Source organism: Oncorhynchus mykiss, chromosome 14, assembly GCF_057628025.1.
Source record: "Oncorhynchus mykiss isolate SJ-2025 chromosome 14, ASM5762802v1, whole genome shotgun sequence".
In the NCBI taxonomy this organism is placed as follows: domain Eukaryota; kingdom Metazoa; phylum Chordata; class Actinopteri; order Salmoniformes; family Salmonidae; genus Oncorhynchus; species Oncorhynchus mykiss.
Genome location: NC_143035.1, coordinates 5,772,533 through 5,794,049, shown reverse-complemented (window position 1 = coordinate 5,794,049; position 21,517 = coordinate 5,772,533). Strand labels below are relative to the sequence as shown.

General features: G+C 42.2%; 1 protein-coding gene across 5 annotated transcripts in view; it reads left to right on the top strand.

The window, feature by feature from the left end:
• Positions 1-275: 275 nt before the first annotated feature.
• The window catches only part of LOC110488607 (glutamine--fructose-6-phosphate aminotransferase [isomerizing] 2), a 42,656-nt gene continuing 21,414 nt past the window's right edge, over positions 276-21,517 (top strand). For 4 of the 5 annotated variants that reach the window (XM_090198195.1, XM_021560880.3, XM_036942738.2 and 1 more), the window contains exons 1-7: positions 276-618; positions 3,141-3,248; positions 9,203-9,313; positions 9,727-9,852; positions 11,716-11,774; positions 17,095-17,229; positions 19,275-19,336. In XM_090198195.1, the coding sequence (XP_090054321.1) occupies positions 612-618; positions 3,141-3,248; positions 9,203-9,313; positions 9,727-9,852; positions 11,716-11,774; positions 17,095-17,229; positions 19,275-19,336 (608 nt within the window). In that variant the 5' untranslated portion in view covers positions 276-611. Of the gene's footprint in view, positions 619-3,140; positions 3,249-9,202; positions 9,314-9,726; positions 9,853-11,715; positions 11,775-17,094; positions 17,230-19,274; positions 19,337-21,142; positions 21,294-21,517 lie in introns of those variants that run through there. The other variant, XM_090198196.1, reaches the window with a different exon arrangement.

Sequence of the window (21,517 nt, the reverse complement as noted above, 5' to 3'; positions counted from 1 at the left end):
CTCCCAGGTGGTCATCCAGACTGCTAGGGTTGCCAAGTAAAACAGGCAGTTGAGCTAAACCAGTCCATATGCAAGGACATTGAATCATGATGATGCTGCTGAGGATGAGGGTGATAAGGATGTTTAAAGACATTCCATATAAATTAATTTCACAGTTCTTCACGTTACATTTCCTGATTCTTCATAACCATCACTGATGATGTAAAATATGCTTCCAGGAAACAGGTCTTTGGCTCTTTTTGATAATTATTATTAGTTCCATACAATGCACATTCATGTCCTAATTATGGTGATGGAAGTCCCTGGAATATGTAAGGACAGGTTAACAGTACAACTAGAGTTCAAGGAAGTAGTTTCATATCAACAATAGGCTATAAAGTTGGTGTAGGTTAAAGACAGTGAAGGGGAGGTTTCTTTAGTTGCCTTGGAGACGGGGGTGGGGCCGCCGCTCGCGGAAACTGCCTTTAAATATGTCGTTGGAGTGAGAGGTTTTACACAGTCTCATTTGGATTGTACACTGAACTAGGCTACATAGTATAGTATCAGGGAAAACAACCAGGTACCGACCGTCGCCCTGAACACTATCCAGTTAGGACAAGACAATCAGAACTATGTGTGGTAAGAACGGATAGCCTACATCTAATCTAGATAATCGGGAGACAAATTACGCATTACTCATAACAAGCAATAGCCTACAGTAGGCTCGTCTAGTAGAGACTATTGGAATAGTACAATAGTATTAGCTATGTTGTTATTGTAATGTAAAACCAGTCCATTGGGAGCCGTACCAAGGCAAACAGTTTTTGTGTGTGTGTGTCTCTAACACTGTGTCAATGAGGTGCCATCCTTGTAGGCAATTTACATGCCACCGTTGGCCAATTACTTAAATATAAACCTAGATTATATATAAATATAACTTGTATTATTTATAGTAATAACAAAATAGGTTATCAGTGTTCAGCAGCAGTCCATATATTGGTTGGACGACAATCCTTCTGCTTTAGACAATTGACATGCCAGTCTCAAGGCATGTTCTGAGCTGCTACGTGTCAATGTAGCTCCTTGGGGTATTAATGACAGGTCTGGCAACATTGTAGGCTATGACAGGTCGGGCAACATTGTAGGCTATGACAGGTCGGGCAACATTGTAGGCTATGACAGGTCGGGCAACGTTGTAGGCTATGACAGGTCGGGCAACATTGTAGGCTATGACAGGTCGGGCAACATTGTAGGCTATGACAGGTCGGGCAACATTGTAGGCTATGACAGGTCGGGCAACATTGTAGGCTATGACAGGTCGGGCAACATTGTAGGCTATGACAGGTCGGGCAACGTTGTATTATGTTCAGATTATGATGATGGGCTACATCAATAGGATACCATCAGCCCAGGAGCGGCATTCTCAAATATTAAATTGAACGAAATTTTGGCTATGCTTAAAGATATGTACTCTCATCCGAGTCGTTGGACTCTAGGCCTATGCACTATGCACATTTATGTTGCTTAAATATGATTTTGCATTATCAAAAAATATATGATTGTATGCTATTTAAATGCTTTAGGGTTCTAATAGTAACTATTTGCCCCGAAGTGAAGCAATCCAAGCAAAGCTTTACAGCCAACTGTAAATGTAAGTCGGCCAGTTTCTTCCTGGCATCTCCGACTGTAAATCTAGGTCTGTTCGTTTCCTCCCGGAATCTCCCCCGGGATTTGGCCTAAAGTTAGCCTACCTGGTTGAGGCGAACACTGCGCGCAATGTGCTCCTCTCAATGGCCACCTGTGTTGCTCTGAATCCAAACTCCCTCCAGCGTGGTGCACATACTGGGACCTTTAATTGCAGACGTCACGACCATTTGAGGCGCTCTCCAGAGCATTATGTGTCATTCGCCTTTGATAAGAAACCAATGTAGGCTACACTGTATTGGATATTTAATTCATTCCTCGGTAAGGTTGCTCATTGAGACAGGCCCTTTATATCCCAATCAGACAGCCCCAAATGTTCTGTAAACAACAGCGGGAGATGCTGGTAGGAAATCAAAACAAAAAGGCAGTGACTTTGTCAGCTGCTACAGAGTCAGTGTTCACAGAATGTCCTTCATACAATACAACAGTGAATATTCAGTGTGTCCTTTGGCATCACTCACTATCATTTGATATGAGAATAACTCATTACAAGTTTATTGACCATCAACCCACACCCTAGGTGCCACAAAAACTTAAATATGCTAAACATTGTGTCAAAAAACACTAAACCTATTTTCAGCATCACACTCATGCATCATCAACACGGATGATTAATTTGCACCACTATGAGTCTCCCATGAAGTGGCTTTTTTATTTCCAAAGCTGTGATTATATGATTCCATTACTTCTCCAGTTGGCCAGGGATTAGTTTGTTGATACACACTTTTAATGATATATTTTGATTTCCATTCATGTCTTAGCTGTCTCAGTTGGCCATGTCAGTAACTTATATGCGTAGGCCACTGTCTCCATGTTCACCACACATTATAGAGGATCATATTCCCAAACACAGGAATAGAGAATTATGAACAACAGAAAAATGTTGGGATACTGACTGTGTTGTTACGTTCTGACCTTAGTTCCTTTGTTTTGTCTTTGTTTATATGGTCAGGGCGTGAGTTGGGGTGGGCAGTCTGTTTGTTTTTCTATGTTTGGTTTCTGTGTTCGGCCTAGTATGGTTCTCAATCAGAGGCAGGTGTCGTTAGTTGTCTCTGATTGAGAATCATACTTAGGTAGCCTGGCTTTCAGTTTTGGGTTGTGGGTGTTTGTCTTCCGTGTCAGTGTTTGTCGCCACAGGGGACTGTTTCGTTCATTTCACGCTGCGTTTTGGTCCTCCGATCCTTCTCGCTTCTCCTCCTCAGAAGAGGAGGACGAGATCCCTTACAGCAGTACAGTACTTGCCGCCTCAACTGTTTTCTAAACCATAGTCTAGTACTGGATGGATAATCTACATTAAAAGTACACACTGCTCAAGTCTTTCAGTGAAAGTACTCATAAAACAGCTTGAGTTGACTGTAACGATAGACCGAAAGAGGGTGAAATAAGTAAATAGTCTTTCTCTCGTTCTCTCTCCCCTCCCTCACCCCTTTATCCCCTCTTTTTTGACCTCATTGCAGGGATCTTTGCCTACCTGAATTACTGTGTGCCTCGCACCAGAAAGGAAATATTTGAGACATTGGTGAAGGGACTGCAGAGGTTGGAGTACAGAGGCTACGATTCAGCAGGTAAGGCCCTGAGTATCACCCTGAACACACAACAGCTCCTTCACACTAAAGCCCACAGAGCACCACTCCCACAACTGCATCTCACTATGTTTTATCCAGTCTTACTTTGGAACTGCACAGCGGGTATATGGCTTCAAGCACAGTTATGACAAACATTAGTAAAACCACTGTCATTACACTGTAAAACCCCCAAAACAAGTTATTCCTTCACTATGTGCTTCAGGGCGGTTAAGCAGTGAGAATATTGATACAGAGACTCTGTGGTGGTACTGAAGGTATGATATCTAATCACTTACAGTTGAGTGCGGCCGGTTACTATCAGTTATCATGCCGATGAGTGCATTGTCCTCCTATGTTGACATGCAGGGTACTGTTGAAGCAGGTTGTTACGTGCCTCCTAAAGGAGGGAGGACCAGGAATCAGGAGCAGGAGAGCAAGGAAGTCCCAGTGGCACAATAGCTAATTGAGCAGTCCCAAATCAACTACAACATGGGACTGAAACACGCCCAAACGAGGTCGACACTCACACAGGGAAATAAACGCTACACACGGAGGAGAAACCTCTACTCCTAAACTCATACCAAACGGCCCAACTGCCGTGAGAAAAGAAAACCCCGTGGTGCAGACACGCACCCCTAACAACATAACCACAGAAAACAATCCCACACAAAGACTAGCAGGCAGTGGAGGTAAATATACCCACCGAAATCAACTAATAAGACACAGGTATAAACACCAAGAGAGACACAAACGAAAAGGAAAATTGATTGGTGGCAGCAAGTAGGCCGGCGACGACGACCGCCGAGCACCGCCCGAACAGGGAGAGGAGCCACCGTCGGTGGAATCTGTGACACAGGTGTACACGTGATCACATGGTCCATTTGAAACTGGGTGTGGACATGCCATCTAGCTGGCGTACCAGTGGGCAAAAGGTAGCTCTAATACCTTATTACTTCCACCCATCTGATCCATTGGGTAGTAGGATCTCGGCTACAGTGGGTCCTCCTTTAAAAGTTGCTAGCTTACACCGCGGGTCTCAGAGGTACCCAGCGTCACGGCTTCATTGTTCCGGACCACCGCAAGGGGGAGTTAGAGCACTCGTTATGCATTTGGGTTCCAAGGATTTATATGACCAATCATATTGCGTGGTTCCAATGACGAATTTGACACGAGCCACCTGACTCTGGTGACTTTCTTCAGCAAAGATGGCTGACAAAACATTACGGTGGAAGCTAATTTAAGTAATTATAATGTCATAACGAGTTATGGAAAAAATTTACAATTGAGAGAAATATGTTAGTGAATGTAGAAGTCTACAAAAAAATTCAGAGGTCTTGGCTGATTTCTTTTGATTTTCCCATGATGTCAAAGCAAAGATGTACTGAGTTTGAAGGTAGGCCTTGAAATACATCCACAGGTGCACCTCCAATTGACCCGAATGATGTCAATTAGCCTATCAGAAGCTTCTAAAGCCAAGACATAATTTTCTGGAATTTTCCAAGCTGTTTAAAGGCACAGTAAACATAGTGTATGTAAACTTCTGACCCAACGGAATTGTGATACAGTGAATTGTAAGTGAAATAATCTGATCATTTCCAAAAATGTTTAAACCTGTTTTTGCTTTTTCATTCTGGGGTATTGTGTGTCGATTGATGAGCGGGGAAAAAAAGCAATTTAGTCCATTTTAGAATAAGGCCACAAAATGTGGAAAAACTAAAGAGGTCTGAATACTTTCAGAATTAACTGTACACAGTTGAAGTCGGAATTTTACATACACTTAGGTTGGAGTCATTAAAACACGCACTTCAACTGTCTTCTGACTGTAATTAGAGCGATGTTGATGTCGTGTAGTGATGCCAGCCGATTACAGATTGCCTTTGCCGATTGCTCATCATCTTCATGAATATAAGCAAGTTTCACCAGAAATAAAGAATTTGAAATAACACACTGGCCAAAATATTGTTACTTTTTAAACAAAGCGATTTATTATTATTATTATTAAAAATTAATTTAGAATGATTTAAAAGCCCCATAGATATTCTCAGATATTCTCACAGATCCTTTCAGAAAATTTAGAGTCCTCCAATCCTCTAAATGTAATTGTTGGTGGAGAGTCACGTCATGGCAATAAAATATGTTTTGATATACTGTAGGCCTACCAGAGGCGAAATGAGTCTCACTAGTGTTGAGTAATGTGTTGTTAAAAATGGTGTATGTCTTGTTTATTTCAAGAGCATATTGAAGTTAGAAGCAAAATCCTACAACTATTTTAGCACCGTTTCTCGCTGCTCTGAGGCAAGCATGGGGACTGGTCTTGATAAACCAATGACATTATTATTTTCTCTTCATCTCCGTTTGTGTATTTGTTAGACAAGATTTAGAAAATTAAGGTGCAGAAATGTTATGATCTTAGTGTAACCTTTTTTTTAACTAGGCAAGTCAGTTAAAAACAAATTCTTATTTACAATGACAGCCTACTCCTTCCTCCCGTTGTACAGCTCCATATTTTCCAATCCATCCTAATGGAAACCTGAAAGTTTCGTTTTTCTCTGAATAGAAACACCATAATATTAATCAAATTAATTAAGCCAAATTTCTTAAAATCAATCCATATACTATGTTATTACAAAAAGGTTTTAAATGATCTGTTAATGCCAATACGGAAGACTATCAAAAGCTTCTCAAAGATGCCCTCTGGTGGTCAAACTAGCAATAACTTGCACTAACAGAAAAAATGGCTGACAAATAAACTCAGCAAAAAAAGAAACGTCCTCTCACTTTCAACTGCGTTTATTTTCAGGAAACTTAACATGTATAAACATAACAAGATTCAACAACTGAGACATAAACTGAACAAGTTCCACAGACATGTGACTAACAAAAATTTAATAATGTGTCCCTGAACAAAGTGGGTGGCCAAAATTAAAAGTAACACTCAGTATCTGCTGTGGCCACCAGCTGCATTAAGTACTGCAGTGCATCCCCTCCTCACGGACTGCACCAGATTTGCCAGTTCTTGCTGTGAGATGTTACCCCACTCTTCCACCAAGGCACCTGCAAGTTCCCGGACATTTCTGGGGGGATTGACCCTAGCCCTCACCCTCCTATCCAACAGGTCCCAGATGTGGTTAATGGGATTGAGATCCAGGTTCTTCACTGGCCATGGCAGAACACTGACATTCTTGTCTTGCGGGAAATCACACACAGAACGAGCAGTATGGCTGGTGGCATTGTCATGCAGGAGGGTCATGTCAGGATGAGCCTGCAGGAAGGATACCACATGAGGGAGGAGGAGGTCTTCCCTGTAATGCACAGCATTGAGATTGCCTGCAATGACAAGAAATTCAGTCCGATGATGCTGTGACACACTGCCTCAGACCATGATGGACCCTCCGCCTCCAAATTGATCCCAATCCAGAGTACAGGCCTCGGTGTAACGCTTTCCTTCGATGATAAACGTGAATCCGACCATCACCCCTGGTCAGACAAAATCGTGACTCGTCAGTGAAGAGCACTTTTTGCCAGTCCTGTCTGGTCCAGCGACGGTGGGCTTGTGCCAATAGGCGACATTGCTGCCGGTGATGTCTGATGAGGACCCGCCTTACAACAGGCCTACAAGCCCTCAGTCCAGCCTCTCTCAGCCTATTGCGGACAGTCGGAGCACTGATGGAGGGATTGTATGTTCCTGGTGTAACTCGGGCAGTTGCTGTTGCCATTCTGTACCTGTCCCACAGGTGTGATGTTCGGATGTACCGATCCTGTGCAGGTGTTGTTTCACGTGGTCTGCCACTGCGAGGACGTTCAGCTGTCCCTCCTTTCTCCCTGTAGCGCTGTCTTAGGCGTCTCACAGTACGGACATTGCAATTTATTGCCCTGGCCACATCTGCAGTCCTCATGCCTCCTTGCAGCATGACTAAGGCACGTTCACGCAGATGAGCAGGGACCCTGGGCATCTTTCTTTTGGTGTTTTTCAGAGTCAGTAGAAAGACCTCTTTAGTGTCCTAAGTTTTAAGAACTGTGACCTTAATTGCCTACCGTCTATAAGCTGTTAGTGTCTTAACGACTGTTCCACAGGTGTATGTTCATGAATTATTTATGGTTCATAGAACAAGCATGGGAAACAGTGTTTAAACCTTTACAATGAAGATCTGTGAGTTTTATTTTTATTTTTACGAATTATCTTTGAACGACAGGGTCCTGAAAAAGGGACTTTTTTGTTGTTGCTGAGTTTAGATAACGTGCCACAGAATGCTGCAGCAGCCCGCAAGGTGTGCCACACACAGTATGACACAACTTTTAAAGGAGGAACCACTGTAGGGGTTGATTTTGGGATAGGGCATCGGTCAACAGGGTTCAGAAAAATGAGATGAGGTGAACCCAGAAAGCAAAGAATGCAGTGGTAGAGAGTCCTGAACATGTGAGGAGAGAATCTGTTGCCCCTATTCCTGTTCTGAGCCTCACCATACACCAATGATATCTGCCTCACTGATATTTACTATTGCTTTGGCACATGTTTAACATGATTTTTAAATGACTACCACATCTCTGTACCCAACACAAATAATTTTCTGTAAGGTCCCTAAGTCAAGCATTGAATTTCAAGCACAGATCCAACCACAAAGATGTTTGTTAATGGCACCTATTGGTAGAAGGGTAACAAACAAAAAAGCTGACATTTAATATCCTTTGAGCTTTGTGCAGTTATACATTTTACACTGTGGATGGTGTATCAATACACCCAGTCATGACAAAGGTACAGGTGCCCTTCCTGAATCAGTTGCCGGTGAGGACGGAAACCGCACAGGGATTTCAGCATGAGGCCAATGGGGATTTTAAAACAGTTACAGAGTTTAAAGGCTGTGATACGAGATAACTGAGGATGGATCAACAACATTGTAGTTACTCCACAATACTAACATAAATTACAGAATGAAAAGAAGGAAAATAAGCAACATAATAAAAAAAAGGTACTACATTTTTTTGTCCTGAATAAAATGTGTTATGTTTGGTGCAAATCCAACACAACACATCACTGAGTACCAGTCTTCATATCTTCATAGTTTGTCATCTGCAAGGACTAGGGACTTTTTTTAGGATAAAAAGATAGAAATAGAGCTAAGCACAGGCAAAATCCTAGAGGAAAACCCGGTTCTGTCTGCTCTCCAACACTGGGAGACAAATTTGTTACAGTTGTCCTAGTTACAGTTTTGACTTAAAATGTATGGCAAAACTTGTAAATGGCTGTCTAGCAATGATCAACAACCAACTTGACAGAGCTTGACATTTTTTTAAAGAATGGGCAAACATTGTACAGTCCAGGTGTGCAAAGCTGTTAGAGACTTACCGAGAAAGACTCACAGCTGAAATCGCTGCCAAAGGTGATTCTAACATGTGTTCGTTCACACACACACACACACACACACACACACACACACACACACACACACACACACACACACACACACACACACACACACACACACACACACGTGTGTGACCTACGTGAGCTGGTTGATATTCACAAGAGATTCCACAATAATCAGCTCTTTCCTCTGATAGGTCCGTTATAAAGGTTTTGTATTATTTCAGGCAGTAGTTTTGAAAGTAGTGCTAACGAGCCACAACAGGTCCTCGGAAATGGTGTACTATGACATCCATTTTGTATGACATGTGACGTCCTGCAAAAAAATGTAATATATATTTAGCAATTCGTATGATATTGTTGCAAATCCAATTTGTACAAAATGTTATGAATTTGTTCTTCCAGATCTTGTTCAATCTCTTTAATTGAGTCTTTCAAACACGTTTTCAAATTTGACATGAACACTGCCTCAGTTGAAGTTGAACTGATTCATTGACTAGCCTTGCAGCAGGTTTAGCCTTCATTGACCATGATTGGCTCAGGGTTGGTATTGCTCTACATTTGCCTCAGTAGTTTTTCTCTCGTGTCTCAGGCATCGCTGTGGATGGTGACAAAAACACGACGACAGATGGCATCAACAAAAACAACATCGTTCTCATTAAGAAGAATGGCAAAGTCAAGGCCCTGGATGAAGAGCTCTACAGTAGGTCTTATGGATACATTTCTCTCATTCCCTCATCACATTCCTCTCCTCTGGCGTCACATATATGATTCCAAAGACTCCTATGGCCTGTACCTCTTTCTTCATGGTAACTTATTTTCTGCCTCACAACCCTTCTAGTGCATTTCTCTCCCTCTTCTATCTCTCCTCACGCTTTCCCTTCTGCTCTGTCCTAACCAAATACCTCTTTAATGAAAGAGGGTACAGTGTAGGGTTATGGTAAGACATTGAGCTCGGCTGAATTACCAGACGAACGTAGTCTGTCCTCTGTCAGCTTCACCCTATCAATGTACCCATTATTGACTGACGTTAAGTCGTATCATGTTACTGGTCAATCATTGATAGAATACCTTTGTTCGTATTGTTGATCAGTGCTTGATGTGTTTTGTGATCAGAGAAAGACTGCATGGATCTGGAGGTGGAGTTGGACACACACTTTGGCATGGCTCACACACGCTGGGCCACACACGGAGAACCCAGCGCCCTCAACAGCCACCCCCTCCGCTCCGACAAGAACAATGGTAACACACACTCACCTGTGTACACATACACACACACACACACACACAGTTCATACCTACACACAACATACAGTGCAGACATACACACCAACCCACTGCTCTGTCATGGCTTTGACAAAGTTCTCTGGAATGGCGGTGTCAGTCAGTCAGGTGAGCTAGTTTTTTTCTGGTTACTGATTGGCCAGAGATATCAATGTGTAAAACACACCTTACATACTGTGATCGGGCCTTGCCTCCCCGCAGCTCTCTCTTATAGGGAGAGTTCTAGGGGAGTGTGGGAGGCCTCAGTGAAAGGAGTATTTACACACTTCCAAACGTAGAACATGAGATGGACAGAGAGAATCAGCCTTTCACAGAGGCCAGCCAGACAGACAGGGTCTTGTTCAGTTGACTTTAAACACAGCCATATCCTTCCTCAGGCACACCTTTCATATGTGTTCTTTGTGCTAAAAATAACTATGTTCAGTGTCATTTTAGTTCTAGTTCTGACCGCCACATGCAAAGGTGTGTGTGCATATGTCAGCACTCAGGATACACTCCTTAACTAAGCAGTCAGGCAGGAATTACAGGAATTGCTGTTAAGATACCTTTGGTCATGTAGTGTATGTGGACACCTGCTTGTCGAACATCTCATTCCAAAATCATGGGCATTAATATGGAGTTGGTCCCCCATTTGCTTCAAAAACAGCTTCCACTCTTCTGGGAAGGCTTTCCACTAGATGTTGGAACATTGCTGCGCGGACTTGCTTCCATTCAGCCACAAGAGCATTAGTGATGTCAGGCGCTGATGTTGGGCGATTTGGCCTGGCTCGCAGTCGGTGTTCCAATTCATCCCAAAGGTGTCCGATTAGGTTGAGGTCAGGGCTCTGTGCAGGCCAGTCAAGTCCTTCCTCGCCGATCTCGTCAAACCATTTGTGTACGGAACTCTTTTTGTGCACAGGAGCATTGTCATGCTGAAACAGGAAAGGGCCTTCCCCAAACTGTTGCCATAAAGTTGGAACCACAGAATCGTCTAGAATGTCATTGTATGCTGTAGTGTTAAGATTTCCCTTTACTGGAACTAAGGGGCCTAGCCCGAACCATGAAAAACATGCCCAGACCATTATTCCTCCTTCACCAAACTTTACAGTTGACACTATGCATTTGGGCAGGTAGGGTACTCCTAGGATCCGCCAAACCCGGATTCATCTGTTGGGCTGCCACATGGTGAGGCATGATTCATCACTCCAGAGAAGGCATTTCCACTGCTCCAGATCCAATGGCGGCGAGCTTTACACCACTCCAGCCGACGCCTGGCATTGTGCATGGTGATTTTAGGCTTGTGTGCGGCTGCTCGGCCATGAAAACCCATTTCATGAAGCTCCCGACTAACAGTTCTTGTGCTGACGTTGCTTCCAGAGGCAGTTTGAAACTCGGTACTGAGTGTTTCAACCAAGGACAGACGATTTTTACACGCTAAGTGCTTCAGCTGAGCAGTTGTTGCTCTTAAACATTTTGCTCTTAAACATTTCCACTTCACAATATCAGCGCTTACAGTTGACCGGGGGAGCTCTAGCAGGGCAGAAATTTGACTAACTGACTTGTTGTAAAGGTGGCATCCTATGACGGTGCCACATTGAAAGTGACTGAGCTCTTCAGTAAAGGCCATTCCACTGCCAATGTTTGTCTATGGAGATTGCATGGCTGTGTGCTCGGTTTTATACACCTATCAGCAATGGGTGTGGCTGAAATCGCTGATTCCACTCATTTGAAGGGGTGTCCACATGCTTTTGCCCATGTAGTGTATGATAAGAGGAGTTCCTAACTGATTTCTCACTGTCTCTATTTCCTGACTGATTTCTTGCTGTCTCTATTTTCCCTCAGAGTTTGTTGTCATCCACAATGGCATCATCACCAACTACAAAGAGTTAAAGAAGTACCTGGTAAGAACAAGTCCTTCTCTACCCCTCCACTCCGCTGTCTGTATTTCTATAGTTCTACTCTATTTAAGTATAAATTACTCCACCGTAAAGTTCAGCTTGTTTTGGGTCACACCCTTGGTAATGGACCGAGATATGATCAGAAGGGTTATAGGATTTAAAGTCCTCTGTCATCCATTGCCTTTGACGATCTTCGTTCTGGGTCCTTTGTTTTGGACTTTTTGACCGATGACTCTTGCACTGTTCTACACAAATGCAAGTGAATTGAAATGGCATTAACAAAGTAGCAATGATCAATGTTGGCTTAGGCTAACATGGAAACCATACAGCGTATCTTTTATCTTCTGAGTCAGCTTGCCTTTTGTCTGTCTTGTTTTGTCAGTCCAGTTTAGCTGGTTCTGCCCAGCCAGCACATAATGAATAATATTCTGAGAACCATGTGTTTTTTAGAGCTTGGTGAGAGCGTGGTTGTCCTATGGTTATTTTGCATACAACCTTCCCACAACTTTCTGGGAATGGTGCATGATAGTTGCTTGGCTTTGGAACATTCTATTTTCTTAGAAGATTTTCTAAAAGCTCAAATTTCAATTTTGGTAATGTTTTAAGAATGTTCTCCAACTGGTTTGACATTAGGAATGATCTAAAATATTTCAGAGAATGTTAAGAAACAACATTATTCTGTGGGAATTTCGGTACTTCAGCATAATGTTTCCTACACATTTCCTCGTGTGCTATTTAAAATGTTGTTCTCAAATTGTCCGAGAACGTTATGAAACAACGTTTACAGCAAGATGGCACCGACAGACATGGCAGCTCTGATTCTAGCTCCTAAGCAACTTTGCAGTATTTGTTTTTTTGTGTTATTTCTAACACTATTAGCCCAGAACATTTTTTTGTTTTATTACATTCAGCCGGAAATAACTTTTGGATATCAGAGCAACGTTAACTCACCAGCACTACGACCAGGAATACGACTTTCCCGAATTGGATCCTTTGTTCACACCCCCCAAGGCAATTGAACTTATCCCAGAGGCTGCTTCAAGATGCCACCGGCGGAGAAAAGGTATTCGGAGTGGACTTCTAGTCCGACTCAGGAGGCGGGCACACCATCCACCGCTTCCGAGTATATTACTCGCTAATGTTCAGTCTCTGGACAATAAATGATAACGTACAGAAACCTGGCCTTCTAGGCAGAGTTGCAAGGAAAAATACATATCTCAGACTGGCTAATTAAAATAAAAGATTAAGATGGGCAAAAGAACACAGACAATAGGCAGAGGAACTCTGCCTAGAAGGCCAGCATCCTGGAGTCGCCTCTTCACTGTTGACGTTGAGACTGGAGTTTTGCGGGTACTATTTAATGAAGTTGCCAGTTGAAGACTTGTGAGGTGTCTGTTTCTCAAACTAGTCACTCTAATGTACTTGTCCTCTTGTTCAGTTGTGCACCAGGGCCTTCCACTACTCTCTATTCTGGCTAGAGCCAGTTTGTGCTGTTCTGTGAAGGGAGTAGTACCCAGCATTGAACAAGATCTTCAGTTTATTGGCAATTTCTCGCATGGAATAGCTTTCATTTCTCAGAACAATAATAGACTGATGAGTTTCAGAAGAAAGTTCTTTGTTTCTGGCCCTTTTGAGCCTGTAATCAAACCCACAAATGCTGATGCTCCAGATACTCAACTAGTCTAAAGAAGGACAGTTTTATTGCTTCTTTAACCAGGCCAACAGTTTGCAGCTGAGCTAACATAATTGCAAAATGGTTTTCTAATAATCAATTAGCCTTTTAAAATGATAAACTAGGATAAGCTAACACAACGTGCCATTGGAACACAGGAGTGATGGTTGCTGATAATGGGCCTCTGTATGCCTATGTAGATATTCCATAAAGAATCAGCCGTTTCCAGCTACAATAGTAATTTACAACATTAACAATGTCTTCACTGTATTTCTGATCAATTTTTATGGTATTTTAATGGACAATAAAATAGCTTTTCTTTCAAAAACAAGGACATTTCTAAGTGACCCCAAACTTTTGAATGGAAGTGTATATACTGTACTCCCTATTCTACTGTATTTTAGTCAATGCTATTCTGACATTGCTCGTCCTAATGTTTATATATTTCTTAATTCCATTATTTAACTTTTAGATTTGTGTGTGTTGTTGTGAATTGTTAGATATTACTGCACTGTTGGAGCTAGGAACACAAGCTTTTGACTACACCTGCTAAATGTGTGTATGTGACCAATACAATTTGATTTGATTTCTGTGTGAATTTCAGTACTTCCACAGAACATTTCACACAGGTTCCCGTGTGGTTCTATTTCATGTCATATTTTACTATATTCTGGGAAAGTTATAAAAATGGTGTGACTTTAGCGATGTTCTTAGAACATTCAGATAACGTATGGTTCTCTTTTGGCAATATTCTGGGAATGTAAAAAAAAAGGAAATTGTACACATTAACATCAATAAACTCTACATTATTTTCTCAGAACATTAAGAAGGCTTTCCATTAAAAAAAAACAGGAGAAAAATGTTGTAACATTCAGAGAACGTTCTAAAAATGTTATTTAAAAATATATACATTTGGTTCTCAGCATCAAACAAAATCTCTCTATCCTCAATCATCTTAAGTGTGTTTAGGTGTGTCGGCGCACCAACTATTTGGTCACACCTGATCTTAATGAGTTCTTGTTTCCTTTGAAACGGGGTGTGTTTGAGTAGACAAAAATAAACAGCTTCGTATGCGTAAAAGAACATGGCATGCTATCTCCATCCTGGTGGTGCAGTGGACTTCCATGGGTAGAGAACAGAAGATCATAGGTTTGAATCTTACTGATGCCGTGTCACAATAAAAAATAAATGTGTTCACATGATTATTGCCTAAGGAAATGAATGTACAGTGCCTTGCGAAAGTATTCGGCCCCCTTGAACTTTGCGACCTTTTGCCACATTTCAGGCTTCAAACATAAAGATATAAAACTGTATTTTTTTGTGAAGAATCAACAACAAGTGGGACACAATCATGAAGTGGAACGACATTTATTGGATATTTCAAACTTTTTTAACAAATCAAAAACTGAAAAATTGGGCGTGCAAAATTATTCAGCCCCTTTACTTTCAGTGCAGCAAACTCTCTCCAGAAGTTCAGTGAGGATCTCTGAATGATCCAATGTTGACTTAAATGACTAATGATGATAAATACAATCCACCTGTGTGTAATCAAGTCTCCGTATAAATGCATCTGCACTGTGATAGTCTCAGAGGTCCGTTAAAAGCGCAGAGAGCATCATGAAGAACAAGGAACACACCAGGCAGGTCTGAGATACTGTTGTGAAGAAGTTTAAAGCCGGATTTGGATACAAAAAGATTTCCCAAGCTTTAAACATCCCAAGGAGCACTGTGCAAGCGATAATATTGAAATGGAAGGAGTATCAGACCACTGCAAATCTACCAAGACCTGGCCGTCCCTCTAAACTTTCAGCTCATACAAGGAGAAGACTGATCAGAGATGCAGCCAAGAGGCCCATGATCACTCTGGATGAAATGCAGAGATCTACAGCTGAGGTGGGAGATTCTGTCCATAGGACAACAATCAGTCGTATATTGCACAAATCTGGCCTTTATGGAAGAGTGGCAAGAAAGCCATTTCTTAAAGATATCCATAAAAAGTGTTGTTTAAAGTTTGCCACAAGCCACCTGGGAGATACACCAAATATGTGGAAGAACGTGCTCTGGTCAGATGAAACCAAAATTGAACTTTTTGGCAACAATGCAAAACGTTATGTTTGGCGTAAAAGCAACACAGCTGAACACACCATCCCCACTGTCAAACATGGTGGTGGCAGCATCATGGTTTGGGCCTGCTTTTCTTCAGCAGGGACAGGGAAGATGGTTAAAATTGATGGCAAGATGGATGGAGCCAAATACAGGACCATTCTGGAAGAAAACCTGATGGAGTCTGCAAAAGACCTGAGACTGGGACGGAGATTTGTCTTCCAACAAGACAATGATCCAAAACATAAAGCAAAATCTACAATGGAATGGTTCAAAAATAAACATATCCAGGTGTTAGAATGGCCAAGTCAAAGTCCAGACCTGAATCCAATCGAGAATCTGTGGAAAGAACTGAAAACTGCTGTTCACAAATGCTCTCCATCCAACCTCACTGAGCTCGAGCTGTTTTGCAAGGAGGAATGGGAAAAAATTTCAGTCTCTCGATGTGCAAAACTGATAGAGACATACCCGAAGCGACTTACAGCTGTAATCGCAGCAAAAGGTGGCGCTACAAAGTATTAACTTAAGGGGGCTGAATAATTTTGCACGCCCAATTTTTCAGTTTTTGATTTGTTAAAAAAGTTTGAAATATCCAATAAATGTCGTTCCACTTCATGATTGTGTCCCACTTGTTGTTGATTCTTCACAAAAAAATACAGATTTATATCTTTATGTTTGAAGCCTGAAATGTGGCAAAAGGTCGCAAAGTTCAAGGGGGCCGAATACTTTCGCAAGGCACTGTATCCTATCTGTGCGTGTTACAAAAAGTTTACCCCAAATAAGCTAGCAGTGTTAGTAAAAGACTTTTCAAATCCTTCCAAATAACCTATAATTTCCATTCTCAAAGCATTAATAAATCCTCCCAGGAAAACTTTGAAAGGAACCAGAGTAAAATGTTCTCAGAACCTCCCTGCAACTTAAAAATGAACTTTCCAAGAACCGGCAAGATGTTCACTTTTGTTCTTAGAACGTTTAAAAAACGTTTTGTTTTACTGGTCAAGAAACGTATGGCTTTGATCCCACAACCAAAGTGAAACCAAAAACATTAGTTCCCACAACTTCCAAGGAACCAAATGTGCTAGCTGGGTACCTTCTCCTCAGCTATAATGGATATTCAAGCAGGAGACACTGAATAGTAACTGATAGCTACCTCTACTGGTTTTGCTAGTTATCACTCATAATTCTTAGGGTATAAAATATTGTTCTTACCCATCCTAGCAGATATCCATCCCAAGGCAATTATATCCTAGCAGACAGTAAAAAAAAGTGACAATAAATCATGTTTTGTGAACCATGCTGACTGTACTTACCTCCCCTTAGATCTGTTTGTGCTGAAGCCAACTCCTCTGACTATTGGTGTTATGCTAGCGGAGTTATTACTATGCTAGCTAATGCACATTTAACCTTTACTTTGGCAGGAAGTCCAATTGAGACCAAGGGAGCCTTGCATGAAAGCCCAGCAATTACACGATAAAAGTTAGAGGCATATCCGGGAGTGCTGCTTTCAGTAAACTTGTAACATTCATTCTGATCCCCACCCTCTTTCAGAACTCCAAGGGCTATGAGTTTGAGTCAGAGACGGACACAGAGGTCATCCCTAAACTTATCAAATACGTTTACGACAACCGAGAGAGAGAAGACCTGTCCTTCTCTACCCTGGTGGAGAGGGTCATTCAACAGCTGGTGAGTACTGGGACACCTCAATCAGTCAATACAATTTATTTATGAAGCCCTTTTTACATCAGCAGATGTCACAAAGTGCTTATTCAGAAACCCAGCCTTAAACCCCAAACAGCAAGCAATGCAGGTCGGGGTTCCATAGCCACAGGCAAAACAGCAGAAACTGGATCAGCAGCACGAACAGGTGGACTAGGGACGGGGATAGCCAGGAGTCATCAGGCCAGGTAGTCCTGAGGCATTGTCCTAGGGCTCAGGTTTTCCGGGACTAGAGAGATAGAGAGAGAGATACGAGAATTAGAGGGAGCATACTTAAGTTCGCACAGGACACCAGATAAGACACGAGAAATACACCAAATAGGACAGTCTGACCCTAGCCCCCCGGCACATAGACTATTGCAGCATAGATACTGGAAGCCGAGACGGGGGAGTAGGGGCGCACTGCGGCCCCGCCCAATGATACCCCTGGACAGGGCCAACCACTCAGGATATAACCCCACCCAATGTAGCGGATGTGAAACAGCTGGCTTAGTTAGCGGTGGTGCGCGCTAAATAGCGTTTCAATCGGTGACGTCACTTGCTCTGAGACCTTGAAGTAGTTGTTCCCCTTGCTTTGCAAGGGCCACGGCTTTTGTGGAGCGATGGGTAACGATGCTTCGTGGGTGACTGTTGTTGATGTGTGCAGAGGGTCCCTGGTTCGTGCCCGGGTATGGGCGAGGGGACGGTCTAAAGTTATACTGTTACACCAACACCTACTCTACTACTATGTTATTACTATAGTACTACTGCTGCTACTACTACTACATTTTTTGATTTTAGTAATTTAACAGAAACTCTTATCCAGAGTGACTGACAGTTAGTGCATACATATTAAGATAGCTGGGCGGGACAACACATCACAATCGTTTCAAGTACATTTTCCCTCAACAAAGTATTTATCAAAAAAGTCAAATAAGTGTTTTATTTTCTGTTTGGGGGAGGGGTGTCGGAGGCGGAGGCGACGTGAGATTTATTTAAAGTATTCTTCAAAAACTACTATGATGACGACGATTACTACTGCGGCTGCTTCTGCTACTACTACGAAACAAAAATGAACTGCTTAACAAAAATGACAAAACATCCCCTCAGATCCCATCTGGCCCTATGATGAATTCCATCTCTGAAACAGCATTGTAAGGGAGTGTTTTCAACAACAGAGCAACAATCTCCCCCAGTTCTCCTTGATGATGTCATCATCACACTGTCCAGTCTGGCCTCAAATTTGGCCGTCCCATTAATAGTGTTACGTCATCACCAAAACTGTCACCATGGCAACCACCCCAAAAACATCTTTAGTGACATCGCAATCTGTATCTGGTGAACAGGAGCGAGACACTTTTTCAATCCCCTTTGCACCAACTAGATTGCTCAGTCATTTTCTCTCTCTTTCTCTCTGTCTCGCTCAGTTCTTCACACACTCTTGTTGTTGAGTTTGGTCTTATTGGAGCCAGTCCTATATCAGCCACATCTCCCCTCTCCTTGGCTCACTGTAAAAGGTCTGAGAAGAACACAGAGGATAAAATGTACAGCTTCAGTGGGTTTGGGCTAATAGGAACCAGACCAGAACAGACCCCTTACATCCTAATGACCACTGCTCCTCCCCCTCCCCCTTCTCTCCTCCATCTCTCTCCCACCCTTGGTGAGAGTGCTGGCAGTGTGTTGGAAACAGAGCTGGTTTTATACAATAGAGGTCTTATTCCTCCTAACTTCCCTGAACATCGACCCCCCCCCCCCCCCCCCCCCCATCCCTTCCACACATCCCCACTACTACCCCCACGAGGGGAAACAGATGGAAAGACTGTCTCCAAAAAGAAATAGGACATTTCAATGTTGTTGTGTGATGTCACTGTGGGTCTGTTCGACTGAAACTGTCCTCTACATTTTCCTTCGCTGTATTTTTTCTTTTTACAATTCCTTCTCATTTTCAACCTTCTCCTCTTCCTCGTCATCATCATCATCATGGACCCTAACAGACATGTTTGTATTCTCTCCTCTTTGTCATCCTGTCTTAGGAGGGGGCCTTCGCTCTGATGTTTAAAAGCAGTCATTTCCCCAGAGAGGCGGTAGCCACCAGGTCAGTATCCATGTCCACTCACATATCTCTGTCTGTCTGGCCTATGCCATGACCTCACATAAGTCTGTCTATATATATGTACAGTATATATTTATATTGCTCATTCTAATATTTCTATATTTCTTAATTCATTTATTTGTATTGGTTTTGCGTGTATCGTTTTGTATTGTTAGGTATTAATGCACGGTTGGGAACATAAGCATTTGCTACACCCGCGATAACATCTGCGAAGTTTGTGTGCAAAATTTGATTTGAAAGGATCAACGCCCATTGGCATTGACTAGTCGTCTCAGCTATCGCCACAATAAAGCAATAACAGCTTGACTCTATATAGCCCTATATTGATCTTCAGACTGTCTCTGCCAAGCTTCTATTCCATCTAATTAATGTCATGTATGATGACATCACTCTTCCCTAGCTACAGCTCCCTGCCCAGCGTAAAGAACTGTCAGAGAAGAGAAGGATACAGTAAGCAGAGGGAAAGAAAAGAGCGTAATTGAGAAACGTGCCTGTTTTCTTTAAGCCTCAGGTGTGAATTACCCCAGCCAGGTGTAAGCTGTCAAACACAATGACTTAGAGATTTACGATTGTCATTTTTTTGATGGGAGTGTTATGTATGTCTGAGTACTTTTATCAGGTGCTTTGTGTACACACTGTCATAGGTCCTATTTGACACTATAGGAATAAAGGCTTGAGCTAGATTCAGGTTATTTTTGCCACACCCTCTCCCCCCACCTGCAGTGGACACTATTTCCCTACTTTCAAGGCCCATAATGCAATTCTTCAGAAAGTGTGCGTGGCTTCACAACATTTTCAGAGTTTAAGAAAATGGCAGAAATATGTGGCCGAAGTCCAACGAGAGCGGATACAAATTAATTTCTTTAACTAATTTTGACAAATGTTAAGAAAATGTCACACCCATCTGCACCTGCATCAGCCAATCAGAGAAGCACACATAGAGTAATGGAGATGAGAAGGCTAGAAACATGAGCAGGAACTGAACTCATCCAACTGTAGGGGAGAGGGTGGAAAAGGAGCAAGAAAGTGCTAGAGAAGAAGAGAGACAGCAAAGCTGTGTTCGAATACCCATACTAACATACTATTAGGTCATTTTAGTATACTGTAAACGAACGGTATAATTTCAGTTGAGCATACTAGAGCTACGCTTGTCTATTGGAAATTGATGCTCTTGCTAGCTTGTTAGCGTAACAAATGACTAGCTAGACATTTTATGACAAGTGTGTTATTAAATTTAATCTGGAGGGCCAGAGTACGATCTGGGTTTACCGGTAAACCCAGATCATTGTCAGATTTCCAGTTCATAAATTCAGAGCATTTTGCTCTCTCTCAGCACACTGGACACTAGTGATGGGCATTCTGGCTCTTTTGGCTCCCAAACGGCTCTTTAAAAAAATATGTTTTGTATTTTTTCAAGTCAAACAGTTTGCAATAGTTTGACTATGAATGGTGTTAAAACAAATCTAATTCAATTATTAAATAAAATCATACTCGACCTTAACCACAATGTATTTAAAATGCATTGGTTTGTTATGAAAAAGAATGCTATTAAACATTTGCATTTAAAGCATAACTTTTGAATGTATATAAACAAAGTGCTTTGAATTAGTTAAATATATTCATTAAAATATTTTGATTATTCATATCTTATTTTCTAACTATTTGTATAGATTCGGCTCTTCTGACATGCTTAGGGTCTTAGAGCCGACTCGGTAAGGAATGGCGCTGGAGAATATTAGCTGGTATGGGGAGTTTACATTTAATCAGGAACGGGCATGCAACAGGACAGGAACAGCGTCAGAACTGGGAAACACAAAGACAGACGGCAAACAATGCAGCAGCGGGGAACAGAGCTGGGGAAACGATAAATATAGGGGAGGTAATAAACAGGTGATTGAGTGAGTCCAATATCGCTGAAACGCGTGACGAGGGAAGGCAGGTGCGTAAATGATTGATGCAGGAGTACGTAATGCAGGGCAGCCCGGGGAAGAGCCGGAGCAGGCGTGACAGACTCGTTCGCGAACGACCCATCACTACTTAATTAGCCAAAATACGAAGTATACATGCAGTGGACACTATTTCCCTACTTTCAAGTTCCATAATGCAGTTCTTCAGAAAGTGTGCCTGGCTTCACAACGTTTTCAGAGTTTAAGAAAATGGCGG